The 24,616-nt window shown below is 49.6% G+C and overlaps 1 protein-coding gene across 3 annotated transcripts in view; it reads left to right on the forward strand.

Annotated features, from left to right (window-relative positions):
- Positions 1 to 21,616, forward strand: part of ECE2 (endothelin converting enzyme 2) — a 30,730-nt gene extending 9,114 nt beyond the window's left edge. Inside the window, exons 1-19 of one of the 3 annotated variants that reach the window (XM_054581255.1) lie at positions 8,234 to 8,371; positions 8,552 to 8,638; positions 8,959 to 9,094; positions 9,302 to 9,517; positions 9,991 to 10,115; positions 10,233 to 10,379; positions 10,538 to 10,603; positions 13,707 to 13,895; positions 14,921 to 15,063; positions 15,421 to 15,535; positions 16,900 to 17,010; positions 17,911 to 18,009; positions 18,109 to 18,186; positions 18,770 to 18,873; positions 19,066 to 19,176; positions 19,302 to 19,369; positions 19,532 to 19,722; positions 19,841 to 19,936; positions 20,665 to 21,616. In XM_054581255.1, the coding sequence (XP_054437230.1) occupies positions 8,552 to 8,638; positions 8,959 to 9,094; positions 9,302 to 9,517; positions 9,991 to 10,115; positions 10,233 to 10,379; positions 10,538 to 10,603; positions 13,707 to 13,895; positions 14,921 to 15,063; positions 15,421 to 15,535; positions 16,900 to 17,010; positions 17,911 to 18,009; positions 18,109 to 18,186; positions 18,770 to 18,873; positions 19,066 to 19,176; positions 19,302 to 19,369; positions 19,532 to 19,722; positions 19,841 to 19,936; positions 20,665 to 20,841 (2,259 nt within the window). In that variant the 5' untranslated portion in view covers positions 8,234 to 8,371 and the 3' untranslated portion in view covers positions 20,842 to 21,616. Of the gene's footprint in view, positions 1 to 8,228; positions 8,372 to 8,551; positions 8,639 to 8,958; positions 9,095 to 9,301; positions 9,518 to 9,990; positions 10,116 to 10,232; positions 10,380 to 10,537; positions 10,604 to 13,706; positions 13,896 to 14,920; positions 15,064 to 15,420; positions 15,536 to 16,899; positions 17,011 to 17,910; positions 18,010 to 18,108; positions 18,187 to 18,769; positions 18,874 to 19,065; positions 19,177 to 19,301; positions 19,370 to 19,531; positions 19,723 to 19,840; positions 19,937 to 20,664 lie in introns of those variants that run through there. The other 2 variants (XM_054581286.1, XM_054581266.1) reach the window with 2 other exon arrangements.
- Positions 21,617 to 24,616: the final 3,000 nt, after the last annotated feature.

A 24,616-nucleotide genomic window follows, 5' to 3' on the forward strand; every position in this document is an offset into this window, starting at 1 on the left:
GGCGGCGGCGGCGGCGGCGGCGGTGGCGGGGACCGGGCGGGGGCGGTGCGCGGGGGCGGGGGTGGCGGCGGCGGCGAGAGCGGAATGACGATGAGCGCCCGACTGCGGCAGAGCGCAGCGGGCGGGGCGCGGCGGAGGCGGGGCAGGCAACGGCCACCAGAGAGAGGCAGGGGGGCGGGGGTCTGGAGGACCCGAGAGTGCCCGACTCGCAGGAAGGGGAGGGAGGGGAGGAAGCGGCTGTGGGAAGGTCCTGCACAATGGCGGGAGGGGTGGCAGGGCGAACGGTACTGGCCAGCGGGTGCAGGATCGGGCAGGGAGCGGCGGGACGGGAGGTGGTGGCCGGAGCAAGCGAGCATCCGAGGGGCGAGAGGCTCTGAGAGCCGAACAGGTGGGACTGGGCATTGGGGGGGCAGGTCAGGGCCGGAAGGCGGGAAGGAGGCTGGCACTCGACTTGGGGCTCAACATTAGAAACGCGGCGTGGGGAGAATCAGATACCGGGTGAGCTGTGGGGTTTTCGCGAATCGGCAGGACTGGGGAAGCGCGCAGGCCGGTGGGTGGTATCCTCGCCGTTGGCGCGCTCTTAGATCGGGTTGCTCTTCGGAAGTCTGTGTGTTTCCCTGACTGCCCTTCTGTGTCAGTCTCTGCCTATCTCTGTATCAGTCTATCTCTAATGTGTCTGTTTTATCTTTCTCTGTAGCTCATATCTCTTTGTGTTACGGTCTCTGTTTACGTCTGCCTTGTACCAGTCCCCTTGCTTGGCCCCTGTGCCTATATGCCATTATCTCTAACTCCCGAGCCTCCTTGTGTATCTCGGTCTTACCTTGGAGAGGTTCGGTATCTGGGCAGAGACGCATGCAGCAGGGCAAATACCCACCCCCAGCCCTGACGCTGGAGCCTAAACTCGGGTTCAAAGCCTCTGCCGCACCCTGCGGTTTTCCCGGTCCCGGAAGCCCGCGCTGCGCGTGCACTACGAAAAAAATGAATGGTGGTGGCGTGGAGGGGGGCGCCCTGGCCGCAGATGACGCGGGGAAGCCCGGGGCGCCTGAGGACACCGCAAGAGTGGGCGTGGGTCCAGAGGTAGAAGGGGAGGGAAAGAGGGCACCTCCCCAAGCCCTCATTGAAGGGGGTCACGTGACAATCCTCACCGCACCAACGAGAATACACCCTCATCTCACCCGGCTCCCGGACAGGCCGTCAGCTCGGCGTCACCTGCTCGCTAGCGCTCAGGGGCTCTGTCGCAATCACTGGCCTTGGAAGAGAGGGGTGTCTCACGCTCGCCCACAGTGATGACAGCACTGATAAGGGAAGTAATCATTCCCTATGTTCAGTACATCGTAAAGTTCAGCGCACAATTGAGGCAGAGGGGGTCTCCACGGTCACTGAAGCTTTTTACCCTCCCCCCCCAACACCCATCCCCCTAAATCACGCAGCTTGTGAGGCAGCCTGGTGCTGGGTGTCCTTCCTCCAACAACTCACCAAGTGTTAGTCCCTGGAACACAGAGTCGAATGCAACGGTGGCTGCCCTCAGGGACCAAGAATGGGGGGCAGGGGTTGCCAGAGGATGCCTCTGTGCAAGCCTTACTTAAGGCCCCAGATCTGGGGGCCCATCCCTATCCAAGCCCTCCTCTGCTGTGTCCTAGTCTCTGAGGTAAGGGCAGAAGCTGGAGATAGAAGCCCAAATAGAGAGAGAGGTGCCTGAAGACTTCGAAGGACAATAGGGGCTGGAGCTCAGGATCACTAGGAAAGAGTCCAGAAATTCCACCACCACTGCAGGTTGTCTAGCAATGGGTTCCAGTGGCTGGTTCTGCTGCTTTCTCTGTGACCTTGAACTGAAAGCCTCATAGTTATAGTAAAATTTTAGGAAAATATGGAAAATCATACAAAACCTTTGAATACACATATCCCTCCAATCTTTCCTCATTCATTTAAATAATATGTACACTTTTCTGTGCCTTCACGTTCTGGTTTGAAGCATAGAGATGATAGAACCTTAAGGAAAGCTTTGGAGATGAAATTGTCCTGAGGTGAAGTGGGCTGTCTCAGGAGGTAATGAGCTGCCCCTCACTTAAAGTGCTAAAGGAGCCATACGATTTCTTTCCAAGGAAGAGATGACAGCAGTGGGTGGGGAATCGAAACGATTCTCTTTTCACTCCCCAGAATGAAGGATATTGGAGGAGTAACGATTTAACTTGGAATTCATTTGGTTAGTTTTTTTTTTTTTTAAAGAGAAAGAGAAACATCAATTTTTTGTTCCACTTGTTTATGCATTCATTGGTTGGTTCTTGTATGTGCTATGACTGGGGATTGAACCTGCAACCTTGGTGTATTGGAATGATACACCAATTGAACAACCCTGCCAGAACCGGTTAGCTTCTTCTTAAATATCCTGATTCCTGTCCCTGCTATGCATGCTCGCTCATGATTAAAGCAAAAGACCTAAATGCAAACTTGTAAGGACATAACAATATATAAGCATACATTATGTGGTAAAAATGTGGGAGGAGTTCTTTAAATTGGGATCCTCTATTTAAAATTCTGATGTTCTAGCTCTGGCTGGGTAGTTCAGTTGGTTGGAGCCTTGTCCCATGCACCAAAGGTTGTGGATTTGATCCCCAGTCAGGGCACATAACTAGGTTGCAGTTCTGATTCCAGGTTAAGGCACATAGGGGAGTCAGTCTATCGATGTTTCTCACATCAATCCCTCTCTCTTCCTTCCCCTTCTTTCTCTCTCTAATATCAATAAACATATCCTCAGGTGAGGATTTTTTAAAAATTCTGAGGTTCTGCATCCTTGCCCATGAGACAAAAATTCATTCCCACAACTAAAACGAAGTAAAATTTGTGTAGCATTTTGTGACTGTGTTTTGAATTTCTCAACTGAAAGTCCTTCAAAACCAAGTGGACTCGATCCATATGTTCTAAACAGAATAACATACCTTTCAATGTTTGAATATTTTTAAAAGTTTTTATTTATTTATTTTTAGAGAGAAGGGAAGGGAGGGAGAAAGAGAGGGAGAGAAACAGCAATGCATGGCTGCGCCTCGCCTGCCACCCACTGAGGACTCTGTTGCAACCCAGGCGCATGCCCTGACTGGGAACCACACAGGCAACCCCCTGGTTTGCAGGCCGGCACTCAATCCACTGAGCCACACCAGCCAGAGCTGATGTTTGAATATTAATGGCATTTTTATTCAAGTGTAAACTGTAGGCATGTGTAGTAGGTTGAATGAGGTTCCCCCTAAAATTCATGTCCACTTAGAACTCAGAATGTGACCTTATTTGGAAATAGGGTCTTTGCAGATGAAATTCTTAAATTAGGAAGGTGTCATACTGGGTTTGAATGGGACCTAAATTCAATCACTGCTATCTCTACGAGAAGAGGAGAGATGCACAAAGACATGCACACAAGGGAAGAAGGCCAGGTGGGGAAGCAGAGAAAGGAATGATACAGCTGCAAGCCAAAAAACACTAAAGATTGTTGGGAGCCACTAGAAGATGGAAGAGGCCAGGAAAGATTCTTCTCTAGAGACTTCTGAGGGAATGTGGCCCTGCTGATACCTTGGTTTTGGACTTCTCACCTCCAGAACTGTGAGAATGAGTTTACATTGTTTTAAGCCACCCAGTTTGTGGTACTTTATTCCAGCAGTCTTAGGAAACAAATACAACCTGTTACAAATATTTCTGGGTAATCTTGTCTCTCATGACCATATTTCACCTTCCTCTAACTTTTCTCTGGGGGCCCTTTGCTCCCCCTGTTCACTCAAAGAAAGCCCATACCATAAGGATATTTCTGGGACTCATTCTATTTAGCAGAGGCTGACAAATCACAACAAAAGAAGGAGGCAGATTTGAATGAATTGACATGGTAAGATCGCCAAGGCCTCCCAAAATGCCACCACCTAACAAGCATAGAGTATAATTTCATATATGTAAAAAACGTATATACACATACAGATGCATATATAACCACATACATACACATACACAGTATGTGTTGAGGTATGTAAATACATGTAAAAGAAAGGTCTGGAAGGAAACACACCAAAATAATAATGGTTACCTCTGAGAGTGATGGTACTGGGATCTCAGCAGAATGAATTTCATCTTTTATTCTATATCCTTCTGGAATATAGTACATGTACAATAAAAAAGTTTTGATGATTGAAAAAAAGTTTACAAAGATATAGTCCATTTACCAAACATCACACTCTGACCTCAGATAAATCAGTTCACTTAGAAAGGAGACTAGTAGATAAGAGCATGGAGTTGAGATTCAAACTGAGGATCTGCTTTCTACCTGATGGGTAACTTTGGGTATGTTATTAAGTTTCTCTGTGTTTTAGGTTCTTCTGTGAATCACGGACAGTGATACTGATAGAATCTGTATGTTGAGTCATTGTGAGGATTAAATGAGTTAACATACATAAAGTGCTTAGGTAAGTGCTGGACAATAGAACTGTTAGCTATTATTATACAAGAAAGCATAAAGAAGTTAAAAGTAGTCTCATCATTAGATATAGTCATATTAACATTTTGTTGCATATACTTCCAGTTTCTTTTTTTAAGCTTTTATAAAAGCTTTTTGCTAAACAGAAGTGAGATTTTGCCACCTCTTATCTCCCCCATTTAACTATATAGACAACATTTCTCTATAGCATTAACTCTTCTTTTCCATCATTTGTAAATGTTGCATTGTATTTCATTGTATTACAATCGTATGGATGTTCAATATTATACAAGTCCTCTACTCTTAGATGTTGAATTTCCCCTCTGTGTTTTATTTTTTATCTTTTATTTTTTTGTTATCATAGATAGTGCTGTGATGAACAAATGTTGTAGGGGGAAAAAATGGCCCATATATTTTCTACTTCCTCCAATCAAAAAGTAGCACCTATTTCTCCAACCTTGCATCTGGGCTTGACTCTCGAACTTGCTTTGCCCAATAGGGACATTAGCAAATGTGATGCAAGCAGAGACTTGAAAAATATTCATGTACTGGGCTTTACCCCATTTTTTTGTTGCTGGAATTTTGAGACTCTCATGTGAGAAAGCCTGGGCTAGCTGACTGGAGAAGGTGAGGCCACTCAGAGACAGAGCCCAGTCATCCCAGGTGAGGCCCAAACATGTAAATGGGGACATTCCACTAGATCACTCAGCTCCTGCTGAGCTGACCCAGACCTGAGGAACCACCCAATCAACAGAGAAAGTTATTATTTCACTGCACAGAGAAATAATAAATGTTTGCTATTTTAATCCACAAAATTTGGGTAAGTTTGTTAGGTAGCAAAAGCTAGTTGATATAGACATCCTGTGGATAATGACTATTTCCTGGAACACTTTCCTAGAATTAGACTTTCTGGGTGAAAGAATGTGTACATTTATACTTACTGATTCATGTTGCCAAAAAGCTTACATCAATTTATAAGCCACCAGCAATATATGAAAGTGATGATATTCCTCATCTTTGTTAACACTGAACATGAATGTTTCTTATCTTCATGACTGCATTATCCTTGTAAGTTTAACACATAATCCATTGTCCATTTCCTCTCAATTTACAATCAACGTAGAGAAAAGAAAAGATCACTCCTTTAGGAAAGAAGAGCAGAAAAGAGAGAGAAAATAATAGAATGAGAGAATAAAACAGGGTCAAAGAACATAAACACAGAGGAAAGAAAGTAGAATTATAGAATAGAGCAACCTCCAAGCCTCTTACGTACATAAGTACTTACCAGGTAGCCAGGAATAGTTATGAGCCTAATAAATGATTTGGGTCAAGAAAGAGGCATGGAAAGGACCTGTCCATTTAGGCCAAGCTTAGTGAAACTGAGAACACTGTAAAAGGAGGTACAGGGTAGTTCATATGTGGCTGTATTTCTCGCAGTAACTCTCTGAGATACAGATGATTATTTCCATTTTACAGATGAAGAAAACTGAGAGTCAGAGCTTTCAAGTAACTTGAACAAGAACATAGAGCTGATAAAGAATTGAGCCCAGATTTGAGTCCAGGTCTGTCTGCCTTGAAAATTGACATGTGTCCCCTTAGTCTTCCAGAGAGGACGTGGCAGATGACAAGCAACTACTCTTGGGAGGAAGTATACTCTTTTCATTCATATCACCAAACTGTTCTCCAGAAAGGAGCCAGAACGCTTGGGTGTGAATCTCCACTCTCTGCTAGTTACTGTGTGACTCTTAGCCTCTTCATGCCTCACTTTTCTTCATCTGCATAGTGGTTTCATAAAGCACTATGAGGATAAATACGTACGTAGATGTAAAGCACCTAGAACAGTGACTGGCACATGTGAAACTGCTGTATAAGCTTGCTATTTCCAGTATGGCATTGCAGCAGCCACGGGACTATTTTTTATGAGCCTGTTGCCAGGAAGTCCTTATATAGTAGCTTTGGTTACACTCACATGGTCATGTCTCAGTGGAATTCCCCGTAGGGGGAGACCAACCCTGCTGCACCCAGGCTTGGGGGAGATGGGGAAGAAGTAAGTGCTGTGGTGCCACGTTGTCATCAGAAAGAGCATGAACAACTCCAGAGACTTGTCCCAAATGGCCATGCCAAGACCTTGCTGCTGCAGACCCCAGTTTGCTGGATGTGAAAGCTCCTTGCTCAGGGAGCCCCACTAACCCAGAACTCATCTGCCTTCTCTACGATCTGGGAAGCAGAACAGCCTATCTCCAGCCTTTCAATTCTCATTTCTACCTATAGACTTTTAATAACAACGCTAACAGCAGCTGACATACTGAATGCCATTATGTGTCAGACACTGTCCTAAGAGGTACTATTCTTATTTCAATTGTACAAATGAGGAAATTCAGTCTGAACCCAGAATCTTTCATCCTAACTATGATGCTGTACTGGCTTCCTGTTTGAGAATATGCAATTTTGGGGTGGAAAATGCCAAAGAAAGCAGTCCAACATTTCTCAGCCTGATTCATTCATCATCCACCTTTTCTCAGCCACAGGAGCATTCCATGTGAGAACCATTTGCAACAAAATGTTTAAAAACTGAGGTAAGAGTCAAGAAGTGGGTTATGGATTTGCCACCACTCCAAGCTTTCTCAGGTCAAATTCATGCATTGCATTGAGGAAGGTGGAGCATGAGGCACTTTAAAAAAAAATGTAAAAGAAAACACTAGTAACTCTCCAGTGTAGCAGACTGCAACACCACCACGCCTGATTAAGGAATGACAATATGGAAGGCAGATGGCAAATGCATAGATGTCACATTATTGCTTTTCAGTGAAATATTGCTCGGGTTTTTTTTCTTCTTCTTCTTGTAAACCTCCCAAATAAAATGGTTTGCTTTCCTCAAGTTAGAAGTGTTAACACGTCTTTTCTTTAAATATATCTGTGGATGGCTGTTTTTTTCCCTGCCAGTTTGTCACCATCTGCAACCCTCCCTTTGTGAGATGATCGGATGACAACAGTCATCTTGGAGAGTAAAAGTGCAATCTTGGAGCAACATGGGAGAGCAGAGTCAGAGCGTGGGCTATGTGTGTGTGTGTTGTATACGTGTGTGACATGTGTTGGGCTGGGAACCTTGTGCATATACACATTGTGTGTGAGTAGGCAGTGTGTATATTCGGTGAGCATCTTGTGTGTATATGGACTGTGGACTGGTCTGGGTGCTTGCCTGTATACTTTGAGTCTATGTGCTTTCTGTGTAGATACCGTGTGAACAGCCTGTATGTGGGTCATCACCCTGCTGGCTCAAGAGGGGCTGTGCTCACTGCTCGGGAAGATGTTCTTCAACAGAGTATAATTTCTCAAAGGTGTTTAAAGGGGGTGGGGACGGCCTGCAATTTGGGTAACTGGGCCGAGAAATAGCAGCAAGGTTTGGGCCTCGGTCAAAGTATGGGTGGCTTGCGAAAGGGTGCTGCGGAGATGGGGAGTTGACCCTTCAGAGAAGCGGGGTCCCCCGCGGCTGCAACCGCTGAGGTGGCAGGTTCGCGCAGCTCAGCGGGGCGGGCGGCGGGCTCCGGGGAACTGAGGTCTGGGCGCCCAGGGCGCTCCTCCCCCTCCCCCACGGTCCCCACCTCCAGGCGCGGCGCCGCAGGGGGCGGGGGGCCCCGGCAGGCGGGGGCGGCGGCGGCCGAGCGAGGGGCTGCGCAGCGGCTGTGATGGCGGGCGGCGGCCGGGCCGGACCAGGGGCCGAGGCCGCGGCCTGGGCCAGGGCCAGCCGCTGGGAGCCCTAAGGTGCTGCCTGTCCCGACTCCACCATGAACGTCGCGCTGCAGGAGCTGGGCGGCGGCGGTAACGTGAGTGGGGGCTCCGAGGTCCTGGGCAGAGGCCCCCGGGGAGGGGAGAGCTGACGAGTAGGCGGCGTCTGGCAGAGGCTCCGGGCTCGAGGAACCGGGGGTGCGTCCTTGAGGGGCGGGGGTCGGAGGGACGCCGGACCGCAGAGCCGGGTCAGAAGGAAGGGGCCTTGCTGCAGGCGGGAGGGGGCCCGGCCGGGAGGGGCACTGGGGCACTGAGGCTGGGCCGTGGGCAAGCAGCCCAAACTGCCTGACCTGGGTTGGCGCCCCAACTGTCTGGCAGATGGTGGAGTACAAACGGGCCACGCTGCGGGATGAAGACGCACCGGAGACCCCCGTAGAGGGCGGGGCCTCCCCGGACGCTGTGGAGGTGGGCAAGGGGGTTCTCCCTTCCTCTCCAGGCCCCAGCCCTGCAGCTTTTGGCTGCCCTGGAGGGTCACCTGCCCCCACCTCCGCTCCAACTCTGGCTTATGCCCTAGGACTAAGCCATGACGTTGCATAAAACAGGCTCAGGACTCAACTCGGCCTGCCTCCGTGCCCCTGTGCCTAGAGCGAACCCCAGTAGCATCTTTGCTCCATGGTTTTGGAAACTGCCTGTGCCTTTCACCCTCTGGGAGGACTTCTGTGATCTTGGATCCCCCTACCCCTCTCCTGCAGCTTGCTAGCTCTCTCTCACCCTGTGTTCTCCAGGTGGGATTCCAGAAGAGGAGAAGACGCCTCTTAGGCTTGCACACCCAGCTGGAGCTGGTCTTGGCAGGTGTCTCTCTACTGCTGGCTGCACTGCTTCTGGGCAGCTTTGTGGCCCTAGGGGTCCAGTACCGCAGAGGTAGGTGGGGTCACACCTGCCACCAGCACTCCTAGCTGTGGGGACTCTGGAGGCTGAAGGGCCTCTAAGATACTCTCTGGTTGGGGCCACCTTTCCCCGGCTTTTTTCTCTCCTCCCACCCTTCCTGCTGTCACGGCCCCTCTCAAAGCATTTGCCTTTCCCAAACTGACTGACAGCCGTCACCCTTAGCCGTGTTCCCCGCCACAGACCCGTCCCACAGCACCTGCCTCACAGAGGCCTGCATTCGCGTGGCTGGAAAAATCCTGGAGACCCTTGACCGTGGGGTGAGCCCCTGCGAGGACTTTTACCAATTCTCCTGTGGAGGCTGGATTCGGAGGAACCCCCTGCCGGTCGGGCGTTCTCGCTGGAACACATTCAATAGTCTCTGGGACCAGAACCAGGCCATACTGAAGCACCTGCTTGGTGAGTGAGCCTGTCAGGGAGGCTTGTGCCAGGTACCTACCACATGCCTAGCATAAGGCTTGGCGCTTAGTAGGTACTTAGTAAAAGTCCACGAATAAATAAATAACTGGGTGACTGGGAACACCCCTGGGGTAAGGGTTTTAGAGAGCAAGGGGCGCCTGAGAGGTGAAGGTGGGTTTGAGGGAGGCAAACGTGTAAGGGTAATGGAGAGACTCCTATTTGCATTCTGTTTGTGAGGCTGCTGAGGTGGGGTGTGATGGGCACCGGGGAGACTTTTGTGCTTCGAGATCTCAGAGGGTCTTTATGGACAGGGCAGAGGAAGAAGCCACACTTGGCTGTCTTAGTCAGTCTTCCTGGGTCTACACTGAGGAATGCCCCTTGTTCAGAAAGCAAGAAGAAGGACCAAGTAAGGGCCCAGGAACCCTCTCAGCAGTCAGCCTAGTTGCCACCTAGACCTGTACTCTACTCCACAGAAAACGCCACCTTCAATTCCAGCAGTGAAGCTGAGTGGAAGACACAACGCTTCTACCTATCCTGCCTAAAGGTGGAGCGCATTGAGGAGCTGGGAGCTCAGCCGCTGCGAGATCTCATTGAAAAAGTAGAGCCCCTGGGCTGGCTGCGGGTGGGGAGAGCAGGACAGGACTTGGAAGAAGACGTGGCCCCCGGAAGCTTGGGGGGCCCATGTGTCATAGGTTCCACTATGGTTTCTACTCAGATCGGTGGCTGGAATGTTACGGGGCCCTGGGACCAGGACAATTTCATGGAGGTGCTGAAGGCAGTAGCAGGGACCTACAGGGCCACCCCCTTTTTCACCGTCTACATCAGTGCTGACTCCAAGAGTTCCAACAGCAATGTCATACAGGTACAGGGCTGGGGAAAGGTGGGGAGGGACTTGTGGACTATTTGTTGAGCCCAGACTCGCCGCCTCTATGACTCACAGGCTGGGGTGGCCCCCTGTCCAAGAGTCCAGGTTTGGGCGGGGGGAGGGGATGGGCTTAATCCTTTACCTTGCTATTGCAGGTGGACCAGTCTGGGCTCTTCCTACCCTCTCGAGATTATTACCTAAATAGGACAGCCAATGAAAAAGTAAGGAGCATCCTCAGAATCCCTACCTTTACCTCCTGTTGAGCTGGGCTGATCCCTATTTACTTTGCCTAGAGTCAGGGTGAAGAACTAAGGTGAGCCTGTCCTGTCACCTTTCTCCCTTCATTCTCCTTTCCTTCCTTCCCTCCCTTCCCTCCTTCCTTCCTTCCTTGCTCTTCTCCCAGGAAATCACTTTATAGGCCCCTACTGTGTGCCAGTGCAGTGGGGAAATTCTGAGAGGGACATTTCGCACTCACTAGAAACTTTCAGGGTGGATGGGCTCATGGACCTAGATATCTGAGAATAAGACTCAAAGAGGGCCCCTGGGACTCAGGAGAGACTCGGGTAGCCAGGGAAGGTTTTCTAATGAGATTACATTTGAGCCAGGCCCTGTAAAATATCTAGGGGTGGGCGATGGCATGCCGGGTAAAGAGAAGAGTTTAAACAAGTGTTGAAGAAGGAAAAGCTAAGGTATGTTTGGACCATGGGAAGGGGTGCACTTTGGCAAAATGTAAAGCTCAAAGCAGTGGAGAGGCTGGGAAGGTGGATAGAGTCTGGTTATGGAAAGGACCTGCAGTGGCACGCGGAGGAGTGTCTGTGTCGGCCATTGCATGCGCCAGAGCAGGGAGCCGGTGACCAGTGAACCGCGCTTTGGGAAGCAGCTGGGCTGGGGTGTGAAGAGTAGATATAAGAGAGGGATCAGGTAAGTAGATATCTTATCTACTTAACTTATCTACTTATGTCATAGTGGATATAAGTAGATATAACTGGAGAGTACTTCAAGCTCTGAGTCTGTAAGGATCCAAATGGGAGAAGTGGCAGAGGGAATGTTAAGAAGGGGAAGATGCAAGAGGCATTAAGTCTGAATCATGAATTGTTGGTGATTGGATGTTAGAAGAGGGGAGTGGAAGGAGGAAGAGGTGAAGCGAGTTGAGGCTATCAACCTGAATAATGGCAGAGTGGTGGGGTCCTTAGAAAATCAAGGCTGCTTGTAGGAGAACCAGCCTAGGACGCGTTAGGGCAGAAGAAACAATATGATGTCACAGGAAACGGGCAGACTTTGGACTCAGACCTTGATTCCAGTCCCGGCTCCGCAGCTTGGTGCAAGTTGATCAAGCTCTTGGAGGCCATTCCTCCATCTGTAAAGTGGGATCATATCAAGTACCTCATATGGCATTTGGGGATGGGGGCAGGATGCAGGCTTATGCTCCTCCGTGTGGCAGACACTCAGGGAGTGCGAGCTGCTAAATTTAGACACGCGAGTTTGAGGGACTTGGGCACCATCTCTAGGGAGAGGTCAGCAGGCAGCTGTGAAAGCTGGGTGTAGTCCTGGAGGGAGGACGAGCCTGGAGGGAGCTGTGGGCTTAAGGGCATCTCCTTAGAAACCGAGACAAAGGCTTTAGGAGAAATGAGAGAAAGGGGGAGAAAGAAATCCTTTGTTTTTTATTTTTTTAAGATTTTATTTATTTATTTTTAGAGAGAGGGAAAGGGAGGAAGAAAGAAGGAGAGAAACATCGATGTGCAAGAGATACATTGATTGGTTGCCTCTCACATGCCCCTAAGTGGGGACCTGGCCCTCATCCCAGGCGTGTGCCCTGACTGGGCATTGAACTGGCCACCTTTCAGTTTGCAGGCCAGCACTCCATCAGGGCAGAAATCCTTCTTTTTTTGAGGAGAGCTGGAGAAAAAGAGCCATAAAAGGAGGCTGCTATGGAGTTGGACACCCAGGAGAGTTGTTTATCTTTCTTTCATTCATTCTCAAACACAGAGCATTCTGCAGCCAGATCCTCTTCTAGGCCTGTGATGAGCAAGGCATTGCTACTGCCCTCTAAGTAGGGGAGAAGGCAGAAATCACTCAGTATATCCTGCTTACAGTTACTGGGACTGTTACAGAGGAGAAGCACGGCATTCTGAGAGTGAGTGGAACTGGCAGCCACCTAGTCTTAGGGTCACAGTAGACTTCAGTGAGGGAGAGGGTTCTAGTCAAAGGGAACGGCTAGTCTATGCGCAGGCTCTGAGGGGGCAAAGAGCTTGGCCCACTGATGGACTAGAGAGAAGAGCAGGAAGAGCGAGGGGCCCTTTTAGAGGTATATAGACTCCTATTGTACATGAACATTGTGGATTAAGTTTAGCATTTATCCCAAAAGAAATAAAAACTCAAATGTAGGGAGTGGTGGGAACAGATGTGTGGTTTTGACATCACCTGAGTCAGAGGAGGAGAGAATTTTGAGAATGCGAGAGAAAGCCACCTGGTCCGAGACTTGGGAAAAAGCAGGAGAAAGGCTCTTAGCATGCTGCTGGTTGTCATGGACAGGGAGTCTCCTGTGCCAGCCTCTGAGGGAAGCTGCAGCACAAAAGGTTCAGAAAGGATAAAAACAGGAGTAGCCCTGGTTGGCATGGCTCAGTTGGTTGAGCGTCATCCGGCAAAGCAAAGGGTTGTCTGCTTGATTCCCGGTCGGGGCACATGCCTAGGTTTCGGATTTGGTCCCCCGTCGGGGCACATACAGGAGGCAACTAATCAGTGTTTCTTTCTCACATTGATTTCTCTCTCCCTCTCTTTCCCTTCCTTTTTCTCTCTAAAATCAATAAGCATATCCTTGGGTGAGGATTTAAAAAACAACTTAGGAGTAAAGAAAGATTCAGGAAAGTATCAAAAGTCAAGCTGAAGGTAAGGAGGTAGGGAGAGGAAGGGGTAACTCAGGTGGGCAGCGTGAGGGTCAAGATCTCTGGTTGAACTAACCATCCCCCTTAGGAGCTGGGATGACTGAGATTGATACCCAAGCCTTTTCTTTTGACAGCAGCAGCAAGGAAAATGAGAGGTGGGGAAAGTGAGAAAATCTGAAGTATAGAAAATGGATATTAAGGGATCTAAAACTTCTCAGTAGAGTGGAAGAGGAGATGGCCTTTGGCGATTATAGGAGTTCAGGGTAGGGCTCCCGACTGAGGGTGAGGAGTGGCCCCTAGGAGGAGGGCCCCAGGGAGACAGTGCTAAGCAGTGCTGAGTCTGCCAAAGAAATGGTAAGCAGAAGTGGTGGCTGGAACAGACCTTCTCAGCCTTGGGAAGAAATCGTTGCTGGGCTCTGAGGATGACCTGGGGTTTTGACAGGTGCTTACTGCCTACCTGGACTACATGGAAGAGCTGGGAATTCTGCTGGGCGGACAGCCAGCCTCCACGCGGGAGCAGATGCGGCAGGTGCTAGAGCTAGAGATACAACTGGCCAACATCACAGTGCCCCAGGACCAGCGGCGGGATGAGGAGAAGATCTATCACAAGATGAGCATCGCAGAGCTGCAGGTGGGGCCAGTGGGGAAGAGAAAGAGCCGGGAGGGGCCTGCCCCTGGCAGAGACTGCTCAGCTTTTCTTCCGGCTTCAGGTCATCTTCCTGAGGCGGTCAATCCTTTTTTCTTTTCTTTTCTTTTCTTTTAAGTTTTTAATTCTCACCTGAGGATATTTTTTTTCCCATTGCTTTTAGAGAGACAGGAAGGTATGGGGGGGTAAGGGGAGAGATCAGGGCAGTAATTCTTTTTAAAAAGATTTTATATATATTTATTTTTAGAGAGCTGGGAAGGGAGAGAGAGAAACATTCACGTTTGAGAGATACATTGACCGGGGTGCCTCTTGCACGCCCCCTGGGGACCTGACCTGCAACCCAGCCATGTGCCCCGGTGGGGGATTGAACCAGCGATGTTTTGATTTACAGGCTGGTGCCCAGTCCACTGATCCACACCAGCCAGGGCAACAATTCCTCTTTTTTCATTTCCTTGCTTTTCTGAGCTGCATAGTTGCTCTCCTGGAAAGAAAAGTGGTGTCCATTTTAGGCTACCTTTTATGTTGCCTGGGCATGCATAGAGAGATTAAGTAAAAAACCTGTAACAACTTGTACAAGATAGTCACAAAATAATCAGAAAAGATATGGAAGCATCTCCTATAGGGCCCTTACTGTGTCAGGCATCAACCCTTTAGTTGTTGGATTACAGAGAGGTTGGGTGAGGGGGTTCTGGAGGAGAGGCCAGGTACGTGGGGATGCTGGGTGGTGTCAGAGGAATGGTGTATTATTAACTGTTATGAAAATCTGTGAATGTCTGTGCCCCAGCTGAATATCACGTTGGGGGTTTTCCTTGTATAAGTGATGTCTGGGCTCCCAGATTGAGGGGCACTCAGGTCTGGAAGAGGGTTTATTGAAGGAAGGGGCCATAAAGCAACTAGTAATTGTTACCTTGACAACGGGAAGCTAGGCTCTAACATATCAATGGGCGAAGGGCCTGCTGAAAGACAGGTGGGCAAGCAGGGAGGCTTGAGATTTTTATTTTTGCTCCCAGGCCCTGGCGCCTTCCATGGACTGGCTGGAGTTCCTGTCTTTCCTGCTGTCACCGCTGGAGTTGAGTGACTCTGAGCCTGTGGTGGTGTATGGGACAGATTATTTGCAGCAGGTGTCAGAGCTCATCAACCAAACGGAGCCAAGGTATGGGGGACGGGGCTCAGGACTCTGTGCAGGTCCCAGGCAGGAAATAAGCCTAGGGAAATGGCACAGCCAGATGCAGAAGGCTTTGACAAGGCCCTGGACATTCCAAACATTAAAACACAATGTCTGCGGGCTACTCCCCTAGCCAGGGCTTCTGGGGGTTTGTTTACTTGTGATCTGCATCCCCGCTCCAACCTGACTTCTATAGGCAGGCATGTGGTCCCAGGGGGAGAGAGAGGGATTCTGGGACAGCTCCCACAGATGCCTCTCAGGATTCCTGCTGCCTGCACGTTCATGGAGCTGGTTTGGGTGGACATGCTAACCGACCTGCCCTTTATGTTCTGGTCCGGATGCTAGCGTCCTGAACAATTACCTGATCTGGAACCTGGTGCAGAAGACATCCTCAAGCCTGGACCGACGCTTTGAGTCTGCGCAAGAGAAACTGCTGGAGACCCTCTATGGCACCAAAAAGGTGGGCTCTCTTTCTCTGCCTTCCCTTTGTGGTGCGGTTTAGACGATGCATCACACCTACTGTGTGTCAGGCACCAGTTGCCTCATGGTGTAGTATAGATCTCAGGGCTAGGAATCAAGCTCACTTGGGTTAACCCCCTCACGCCTCCATTTAGCAGCCTATGGACCTTGGTCATGCATGTCACCTAGCCTCTTTGAATCCCCATTTTCTGGTCTGTAAAACAGGACTATATTGCAGGGTTGTTATGAAGACTAACTGAGTTAATTAAGTGAAGCACCTACCTAGTGCATAAGCAGCACTTGGCTTTCATGAAGATAGTGATGAGGATGAGTACAGAAATGCAGTCCTTAGTTTCAAGATACCCTGTTAAGTGGGGAAAGTAGACATGTAAATGAACATATTATATTTAGGGGTGATGAGAGCTCACTCTGAGTGAAAGACCTTCTTCGTGTTGTAGGACAGAGGTGGGGCCAGCACATTCTACCTGGGGGGATGGGGACATCAGGAAAGGCTTCTCTGAAGAGGTGACATTTGAAGAATGAGTTCACCAAGAAAACAAGGGAAGGGCAGTCCAGGCAGAAGGAACAGGATGTGCAAATCCCCAGAGGCCAGAGGGAGCATGGTGGGTTTGCATGTGTTCTGGTATGAGCTTGAGAACAGGGCACCTGAGAGGCTGAGGGCGGTGAGGCGGGCCTGGGGCAATCCATGAAGGGACCTGAGCGTCGTGTTAGGAAGTCTGGCATTAATTCTTCCGGGGATGGGGCACCATGGGATGGTTTTAAGGAGAGGGGTAACCCAGTGAGATTTATGTATTAGGTCATCTTTCTGGCAGCTACATGGAAGATGGAGGGGAGGGGGTGAGAACGGAGTTGGAGTGTCCAGTTAGGAGAACACTGGAACCTTCAGGCACAAGATGATAGTGGTATAGGTCAGGGAAGTGGCAACAGGTGATGGGAGAGACAATTATGAGGTAGAATTTGTAGAAACTGGTGATACATTGATTGTGGGGGTAGGGCGATAGAGGAAGCTGGTGACTGGAAGATTTCTGGCATGGGGCACAGACTGGGATGTGGAGCTGAGCAAAGAAATGTCTGGACCCCAGTGGGCCTCTTAGGAACTTAAGAGAAGGAGAGTGCCAGGAACAGAGTGGGCAGCACACCTGTTCCTCCTGAGGCCTCTCTCCTGAGGCTGGCGCGCTTTGTGGTGGTGCCCCTTTTTGTCCTTGGAGACTGAGGGAGCGATGGCACACCAAACCAGGGCCTCCGCTGTGCAGACCTGAGAGGCGCTGGCCCCAGAGGCAGAGAAAGGCCCTCGCCTGGAGGGCAGAGCTCTCTCTGGGAGGCCTGGCTCTTTGTCCCTTACAGTCCTGCGTGCCAAGGTGGCAGACCTGCATCTCCAACACAGATGACGCTCTTGGCTTCGCTTTGGGCTCCCTTTTTGTCAAGGCCACATTTGACCGGCAAAGCAAGGAAATTGTGAGTCTTCAAGGTTCTTCCAACACTATCCCTTGTTTTAGTTAAAATTCGCTGTTCATATTTGTGAGTACATATAGGAAAAAAAGACTGGAAGGAAATTTACTAACAAATAAATAGTGATTACTTTGGGTGTGGGGATTATGACAGATTCTTTTGCCCTTTAAAGTTCTCTGCATTTTCCAAATTTTTTGCAATGAGTTTATGTTACCTGTTTAATTAGAAAAACAATATTTACTTATTTGGAAGTGGTAATGAATGTGCCTAAAGTATTATCTACAAGAATGTTTATGGAAGTGTTGTTTATAATAGGAGAGAATGAAAACAGCTTAAATGTCTAATCATAGGGGAATGGAAAAATAAGCTGTGGTTAGGATGAACTGTGAGGCAGCCTTAAAACTGATGATATCTGTTTAAGTGAAAAAAAGTAAGTAACCATAATATATATGAGACACAATATAATTCCATTACATGTATCTTTATCTATATCTATCTCCAGGCAGGGTAAGATACTAAATAGTCAAATGATAAATGAAGTTGTCTCTGAGTGAGGGATTATAAGTGGTCTATTGTTTCCTTCAGTTATTCTCAGTTTTCCAAATTTTCTGCTATTAATGCCTTTCCTTTGTAATCAGATAAAAATCAATGCACCATATTAAATTATAATACTAATTCAATTAAATTGTCAATTAAAATTTTTGATTAATTAGAAAAAAAGCCACTCACAATCCCAGTACCTTCACAAATCTTGTTTCCTTCTCATCCTCCCCAGATGCTCAGCCTTAATTCAAGAATTTGGGCACCCTCACATGTCCCTGGAACAACAGGGATGGGACAATGGGGTGGACAGGGGATAAAGGATTAATGTGAGTGGAAGGCAGACTTGTGCCCCTTCCCTCCCAGGCAGAGGGGATGATTAGCGAGATCCGAACTGCCTTTGAGGAGGCCCTGGGACAGTTGGTTTGGATGGATGAAAAGACCCGCCAGGCAGCCAAGGAGAAAGTGAGCTGTGGGCAGGGTTGGGGCGCCATCTTGAGGTGGGGGTGGAGGATACAGCTTTTTTTGGACACGGGAGGGAAATCCTTAACATGGTCTGTTTAGGCAGACGCCATCTATGATATGATCGGTTTCCCGGACTTCATCCTGGAGCCTAAAGAGCTGGATGATGTTTATGATGGGGTGAGTACCTCTGCTCACCAGTTTTGAACTTCATCCCCATTGAGGGGGACACTATTCTCTGGGTTCATTAATAGGACCTCAAGCACTAGGAGGGGAGGAGGTGCTTGTTGGTTTCTTTTAGAGGCAATGTAGGCAGCCTGCTGCATATGCTCAAGCGCTAGCTCTGTGCAAGGGAGCATATCAGATGTTAGTAGAGTGGATGTTAACCAGCAGGAATTTGCAATCAAACCTGAGTCAAACCCTGTTTCTACCTCTACCTAACTGTGTAACCTTGGGCAAGTTATATAACTTCTCTGAGCCTCAGTTTCTGCATCTGTAAAATGGGGTTTTCTTAGTACCTATCTCATAGGGTTGTTGTGAGAATAAAAGGAGGCAATATTAAAAAAGAGAGAGAGAGAGAGAGAGAGAACCTGCTTTGTAAGTGCTCTTCAAGTGTGTGTTGGTGATTATCATTCACTAGATATTTTACTCCTCTTTTACAGTTGAGAAACCTGAGGCTCAGAGGGGTGCTATTTAGTAGCGAAACTGGGACTATTACCTTCTCCAACATATTCTCTTGCTTGCTTTCTACTTCCCACCATAGTATGAAGTCTCTGAAGACTCCTTCTTCCAGAACATGTTGAATTTGTACAACTTCTCTGCTAAAGTGATGGCTGACCAGCTCCGAAAGCCTCCCAGCCGGGACCAGTGAGAGTGGAGGGCTGCAGACATTTGGGGCAGCGAGAGGCAGGGGAGGTTTCCAGGGTTTGGAGGGCGGGTGGGCAAGGCTGATCCCAAGCCAGTGGTCCAAGGTCCTTGAAGGAGGTAGGTCAAGGCCGCTGGGCTAGGAGGAGCATCAGGAGAGTCAAGAGACTAAGCCTCTCCCCCTCCCTCCCTCAGATGGAGCATGACCCCCCAGACAGTGAATGCCTACTACCTTCCGACCAAGAATGAAATCGTCTTCCCTGCCGGCATCCTGCAGGCTCCCTTCTATGCCCGCAACCACCCCAAGTGTGTCTGAGGCAGGAGGGGCTGGGAGTTGGAGCCTGGACCTATGGGTGGGCTGGGAACAGGGCTGGAGGTGGGACCCAAAAGTCCCCCTACCATGTCTTCACTCAGCATTCCTTACCCACCAGGGCCCTGAACTTTGGTGGCATCGGCGTGGTGATGGGCCACGAGTTGACACATGCCTTTGATGACCAAGGTAGAGGCCCACGACGTTGTTCCCTCCAGCCTAGAATTCCCAGTGGCTCCTGCAAGGCCTCGGGATATTGGGAGCAGACCAGCGGGACCCTGGTTGGGGGAGCTCCTGACCCCAAGGGTTGTGCTTTAGCCTCAGTGGGGTGCAAAGGTTCATTCTCCTCAGGGCGTGAGTATGACAAGGAAGGGAACCTGCGGCCATGGTGGCAGAATGAGTCACTGGCAGCCTTCCGGAATCACACGGCCTGCATGGAGGAGCAGTACAGCCAGTACCGGGTCAATGGGGAGAAACTCAATGGTCGCCAGACGCTGGGAGAGAACATTGCAGACAATGGAGGGCTTAAGGCTGCCTACAATGTGAGTGGCCTAGCCAGCCCTCCAGTGGCTGAGGTCCTCTGGCCCCGGGGGGGAAGAGTGCTGGGTGGAGGTGGTGGGTAGGCCGTGGTGGACTCACCGCTCCTGTGCCCAACCCCAGGCTTACAAAGCGTGGCTGAGGACGCACGGGGAAGAGCAGCAGCTGCCAGCTGTGGGGCTCACCAACCACCAGCTCTTCTTTGTGGGATTTGCCCAGGTATTGCCCTCCTGGGAGGCCTGGGGTCTGCTCCTCTCCCACTCCCTCCCGGGTGTGTCATTAGAAGTCTGAGGAGTGAAGGAAAGGGACTGGGAAGTGGGGCCAAAGTTGGTGTGCGGAAAGTGGTCTGGGGAGGCCTTATACCCAGAGCCGCTGGGCTTGGGCTCGCCAAAGCAACGAGAGGAAGCCTGAGGAAGAAAAGCCTTCAGGAGGCTTTTGCCGATCTCAAAGGGCAGGGCTGCCCGGTTTCAGAGGGAGTGGGTGGGGAGCAGGGTTGATCCTCACCATATTGCTGTGAGGTGACTGTGGAGGAGGAAACTAAAGCTCAGGGACAAAGTGGCTCATCCAGGGCTACCCAGGAATAAAGTAAGTGGTAGAGTGTGACTCACGCAGGGTCTCTTCTAAGTACTTGACACTACAGCAGGCAGCTCCTGGGCGGTGGGCTTTCCCCCTCAGATACGTGGATCCTGGGCAGCCCTATTTCCAGAGCAGCTTTGAAAGGCCTTCGAAGAATTTGGGAGGGAGGGTGCAGTCCCCTCCTGCAGTGCTGATAGCAGAGAGTTGGGGCTCAGATGCTGACTGGGCCCTTGCCTGTGTCCCTGGGGCTGCCTGAGCTGAGGGACAAGGCTGCTGATGGTTCGTGTCTCTGGGATGTCTCTGCTGCAGTCCAGCCTGTGACCCTGCTCGCATTAGACACCACATGTCCCCATGTCTGTCCTGACCCACAGGTGTGGTGCTCGGTCCGCACACCCGAGAGCTCTCACGAGGGGCTGGTGACCGACCCCCACAGCCCTGCCCGTTTCCGCGTGCTGGGCACTCTCTCCAACTCCCGAGACTTCCTGAGGCACTTCGGCTGCCCTGTCGGCTCCCCCATGAACCCAGGGCAGCTGTGTGAAGTGTGGTAGACCTGGGTCCGGGGAGAAATGGCCAGCTGTTGCTAGGGCCTGGGGCAGCTCGCCCAGCTAGGCTGTTTGCTCTGGGGTTTGGAAAAGGCAAATGCCGGCTAGACTGGGTCCAGCCTCTCCACGCCACAGGTGACATGAGTCCCAGTCCCTGCTCAACCACCACATTGTGCCTCTGCTGTGGGGGTGCCCCTGCCTCCAGCAGAGCTCCCATCATTCACTGTGACATCCTTCCATGTCACCTTGCCTAAAAGGAGGCCTGGGCCGGGGGTACCAGCTCCACGAAAGGAGTCAGCCTTTCTAGCCCGAAGCTTACTTGGCTCGGTGGCCATGGGGTCGGCTGTGCCTGCCGTACTCTGACAATGCAGGGCCTGGGTGGTGTGCCTTCTGTGCTCCTCTGGAGGCTCACACAGTTCTCCCTTGGGAGTGCACTCGGTTCCTTTCAGCACCACCCTCAGGGGCTCCCTCCGCCTCATGCTCCTCATACTGCTGCTTTTCATACCGCCGCCAGCCCTCACTGACAGACGGACTGTGCTCAGCTCTTAGTGGAGGCCTGAGGGCCCTTACAAACCTTGCTGTTGCCTCCCAGTTTCCCTGGGCTCAGAGTGGAAATGTGTATGCATAGGGGATGCTAGTTCCTGTGTCTTGAGGCACAGCTCTTGGGGTGGGGGTATTGACTCTCTCTGGAATAAGCAGGAAAGCAGATAGAATAGGGAGAGGGAAGGACAGAGTTTATTTTTACAGGGAAGAGGGTGGGGAAGGTGTGGTCTTGGCCCTGTAGGACCCTTTGCCAATAAATAGACACACATCAGTCAGCCTGTCTCTTCCTTCAGTCCTGTTTTCATTTATTCATTTGCTCATTCCAACAATACTTGTTGAGCACCTACTGTATGCCAAGTACTCTTGTAGACACTCATTAACTCACTCACTAGAAACGCGGGACTGAGATTTAAAACCCCAAGAAGACAGAGAAAGAGAGACAGGATGGAGGAATGGAATGAAGCTGGGTCTGACTGGGCGGAGTACATCCTCTGCCCACTGGTGGCCATATCCCCATTGCCAGCTGTTCTGCAGCTGGAAGGATTTGCCATGGCCCTCTCCCGATGCATGCAGATGGGCCGGCCACTGAGTCTGGGTGACTGCTGGCCCAGGGTCAACTTGAAAGATGGGTGGCCCTCACCCTTCAATGGAGGGAAGCCATGGCCAAGGTAGCACGCCATTCCCAGGAGCTCAGAGCACCGGCCTCTGCTTGTGGCCGAAAAGACATGCATTTCCCCATGCCCTCCAAGGCTCAGTGCGCCTGAGAGTCACTCACCTCACCTACATACACTCATCAAGGCCTACCAGGTGCCAGGCACAGAGAATGCAGCTATGGCTGACACCCTCCAGAGTGAAGGAGGGAAAGCAGCCTTTATTGAAAGCTTCTTGTGTTCCAGGCACCTCTGCTAGGCGGCTCATTTCTTTATTCATTCATTTATTAGTTTACACATTCATGGACATATTTTAAAAAATGCATTGATTGCCAACAATGTGCCAGGCACTGGTGATGCAAAGACGAATGAGATAGTTCCTTCCCTCAAGTGACTCTTCTATTGGCACTTTCACCTTCATGAGTGCATCTAATCCTCATAGCAACATGTTTTATAAAACCTCCAGTTTCCATTTTACAGATAAAACCCTAACCATGTCACTGAAGTCAAAGAGGCCTGGATCGAAATTGAAGCTCTGATAGTTGTATGAACTGAAACCTGTTCCTTAACCTCTATGAGCCTCAGTTTCTTCATTTGTAAAATGAGAACTAGAGCAAAACAGTGGAAAGAGCCCAGTTTCAATTCATTTTAAAAGTGTTCCCCAAGGTGGGAGTGGGCTTGGTGAGTTTGGAAGGGTGAGAATGAAGTTTTGCCAGTGATTGGTGCTGGGGCCCTGGTCCCTGAGTGATGGCCTTAGCATGTGTCCCACGGTTTGTATCTTGCTCCAACACCAGGCTGTCCCCATAAAGAGCTACATTTGGGGCCCTGTCAAGTAACTTGGAAATGCTGGTTGTCCACCAAAAGAATGTGAGCTCCTCAGAAGGGAGCAAGAGGCCTTGGGAACTCTTTAAGACCAAGCGTCGGCATGGCTTGAGCCTCTTGGAGCTTCTAGGAGGGATAGCAAAATGTACCAGAAAGAGCAGGGCAATCACATCTGGAAACCAGGTTCTGGCTCCAGCTCTGCTACCCCTAAATGTGTGACCCTAGGCATGGCTCATCCCCTTTTTAGGCCTCAGCATCCTTAGCAGTCTGTAAAATAACTGGTTTGGATGAGATGGTGTCTGAGGATCAATTCAGCTTTAATATTTTAAAAAGGAATACATGGACTTAGCAAATTCCAGAACCCAAAGAAATATTAAGAAATGACGTGAAGTTTGGGTGTTGCACAGAGGATGAGATTTGTAATGTCAGAGAGCGTAATGAGTGAGGAGAGGCTTGGTAGCATAAAGCCTTGTCCTTGCCATCTGATTTCTCAGGCCAACTTAGGGTGTTGACCAGCTGGCCACTGTGATGTAGAAACTCCATATTTGCAAAAAAGTCAAAATAATAATAAGCTTTCCTTTACTGAGTCACTATTTTGTTTATACCTGTAATAAGCACTTTAAAAACATCATCTCATTAAATTCCCACAATTTGTAAGGAGGTTCTCTCATCTCTGACTTTTTAAAAAAAGATTTTAGTCCTGGCTGGTGTGCCTCAGTGGATGCTGGCCTGAGCACCAACGGGTCGCTGGTTCGATTCCCAGGCAGGGTACATGGCCAGGTCTGCAATTGGGGGCATGCAAGAGGCAACCATACACTGATGTTTCTCTCCCTCTCTCCCTCTCTTCCCCACCCTCTCTAAAAATAAATGAATAAAATCTAAAAATAAAAAAAACTACACACTGCTTATAAAAATATCTTAAAAAAAGATTTTATTTTCAGTGAGAGGAGAAGAGAAGGAGGAAGAGAGGGAGAGAAACAACTGGTTGCCTCTTTTTCGCCCCCAAATGGGGACCTGACCCGCAACCCAGGCATGTGCCCCGACAAGGAATCAAACTGGTGACTTTTCGGCTCACAGGCTGGTGCTCAGTCCACTGAGCCACACCAGCCTGGGCATTTATCATCTCTGCTTTAAAAGGGGAGAAACTAAGAGAAAAGATCACATAATTTCCAATATTAGATAAGTCAGACTGCATTAAAATAATATTTGGAACTCAGATGCTCTTAATCATCACCATTTAGTCTTCTAAGTCATGAGAGAGTTTAGACTCAAGCACAGATATTTGTCTTCTGGGCAATTTCATCATACTTCTATCTGAGGCCATCACCAGCAGGTGCTTTTCCATGCTATCCAGCTTCCTTCCTTGGGCCAGGTTCATGTGACAACCAGGCAGCTGCAGGAAACCTAGGCACATGTTGAGTTGGAATTAAGCCAGGTAGCACCTGTTTGCTGAGCATTCTGCAGGTGCTTGGTTCCAGAGGCAAGGCGAGGCAAACATCAGGTAACAGATCTTCACAGTTAGTAGCCTCGCCATGCTGATGAACATATATCTGTGACATGCACTGGTGGGTTAAGGCAGAAGGGGATTAAAGGATGGTACTTCTGAGTGGACACGAGAGCAATTACTGGTAAGGTGCTGGGATATACCCTACACTGTCTCATTGGGAAGTGTGACTAATTCCCATGCATAACTAGGTAACATATGTCGAACAATATAATTTCACACTTGGAAGCATGCTGGAAATATCAGGTCAGAAGAGAGTCCC

This window comes from Pteronotus mesoamericanus, unplaced genomic scaffold (genome assembly GCF_021234165.1).
Source record: "Pteronotus mesoamericanus isolate MK-2021 breed Mesoamerican mustached bat unplaced genomic scaffold, CSHL_Meso_final contig_116, whole genome shotgun sequence".
Taxonomy (NCBI): Eukaryota; Metazoa; Chordata; class Mammalia; order Chiroptera; family Mormoopidae; genus Pteronotus; species Pteronotus mesoamericanus.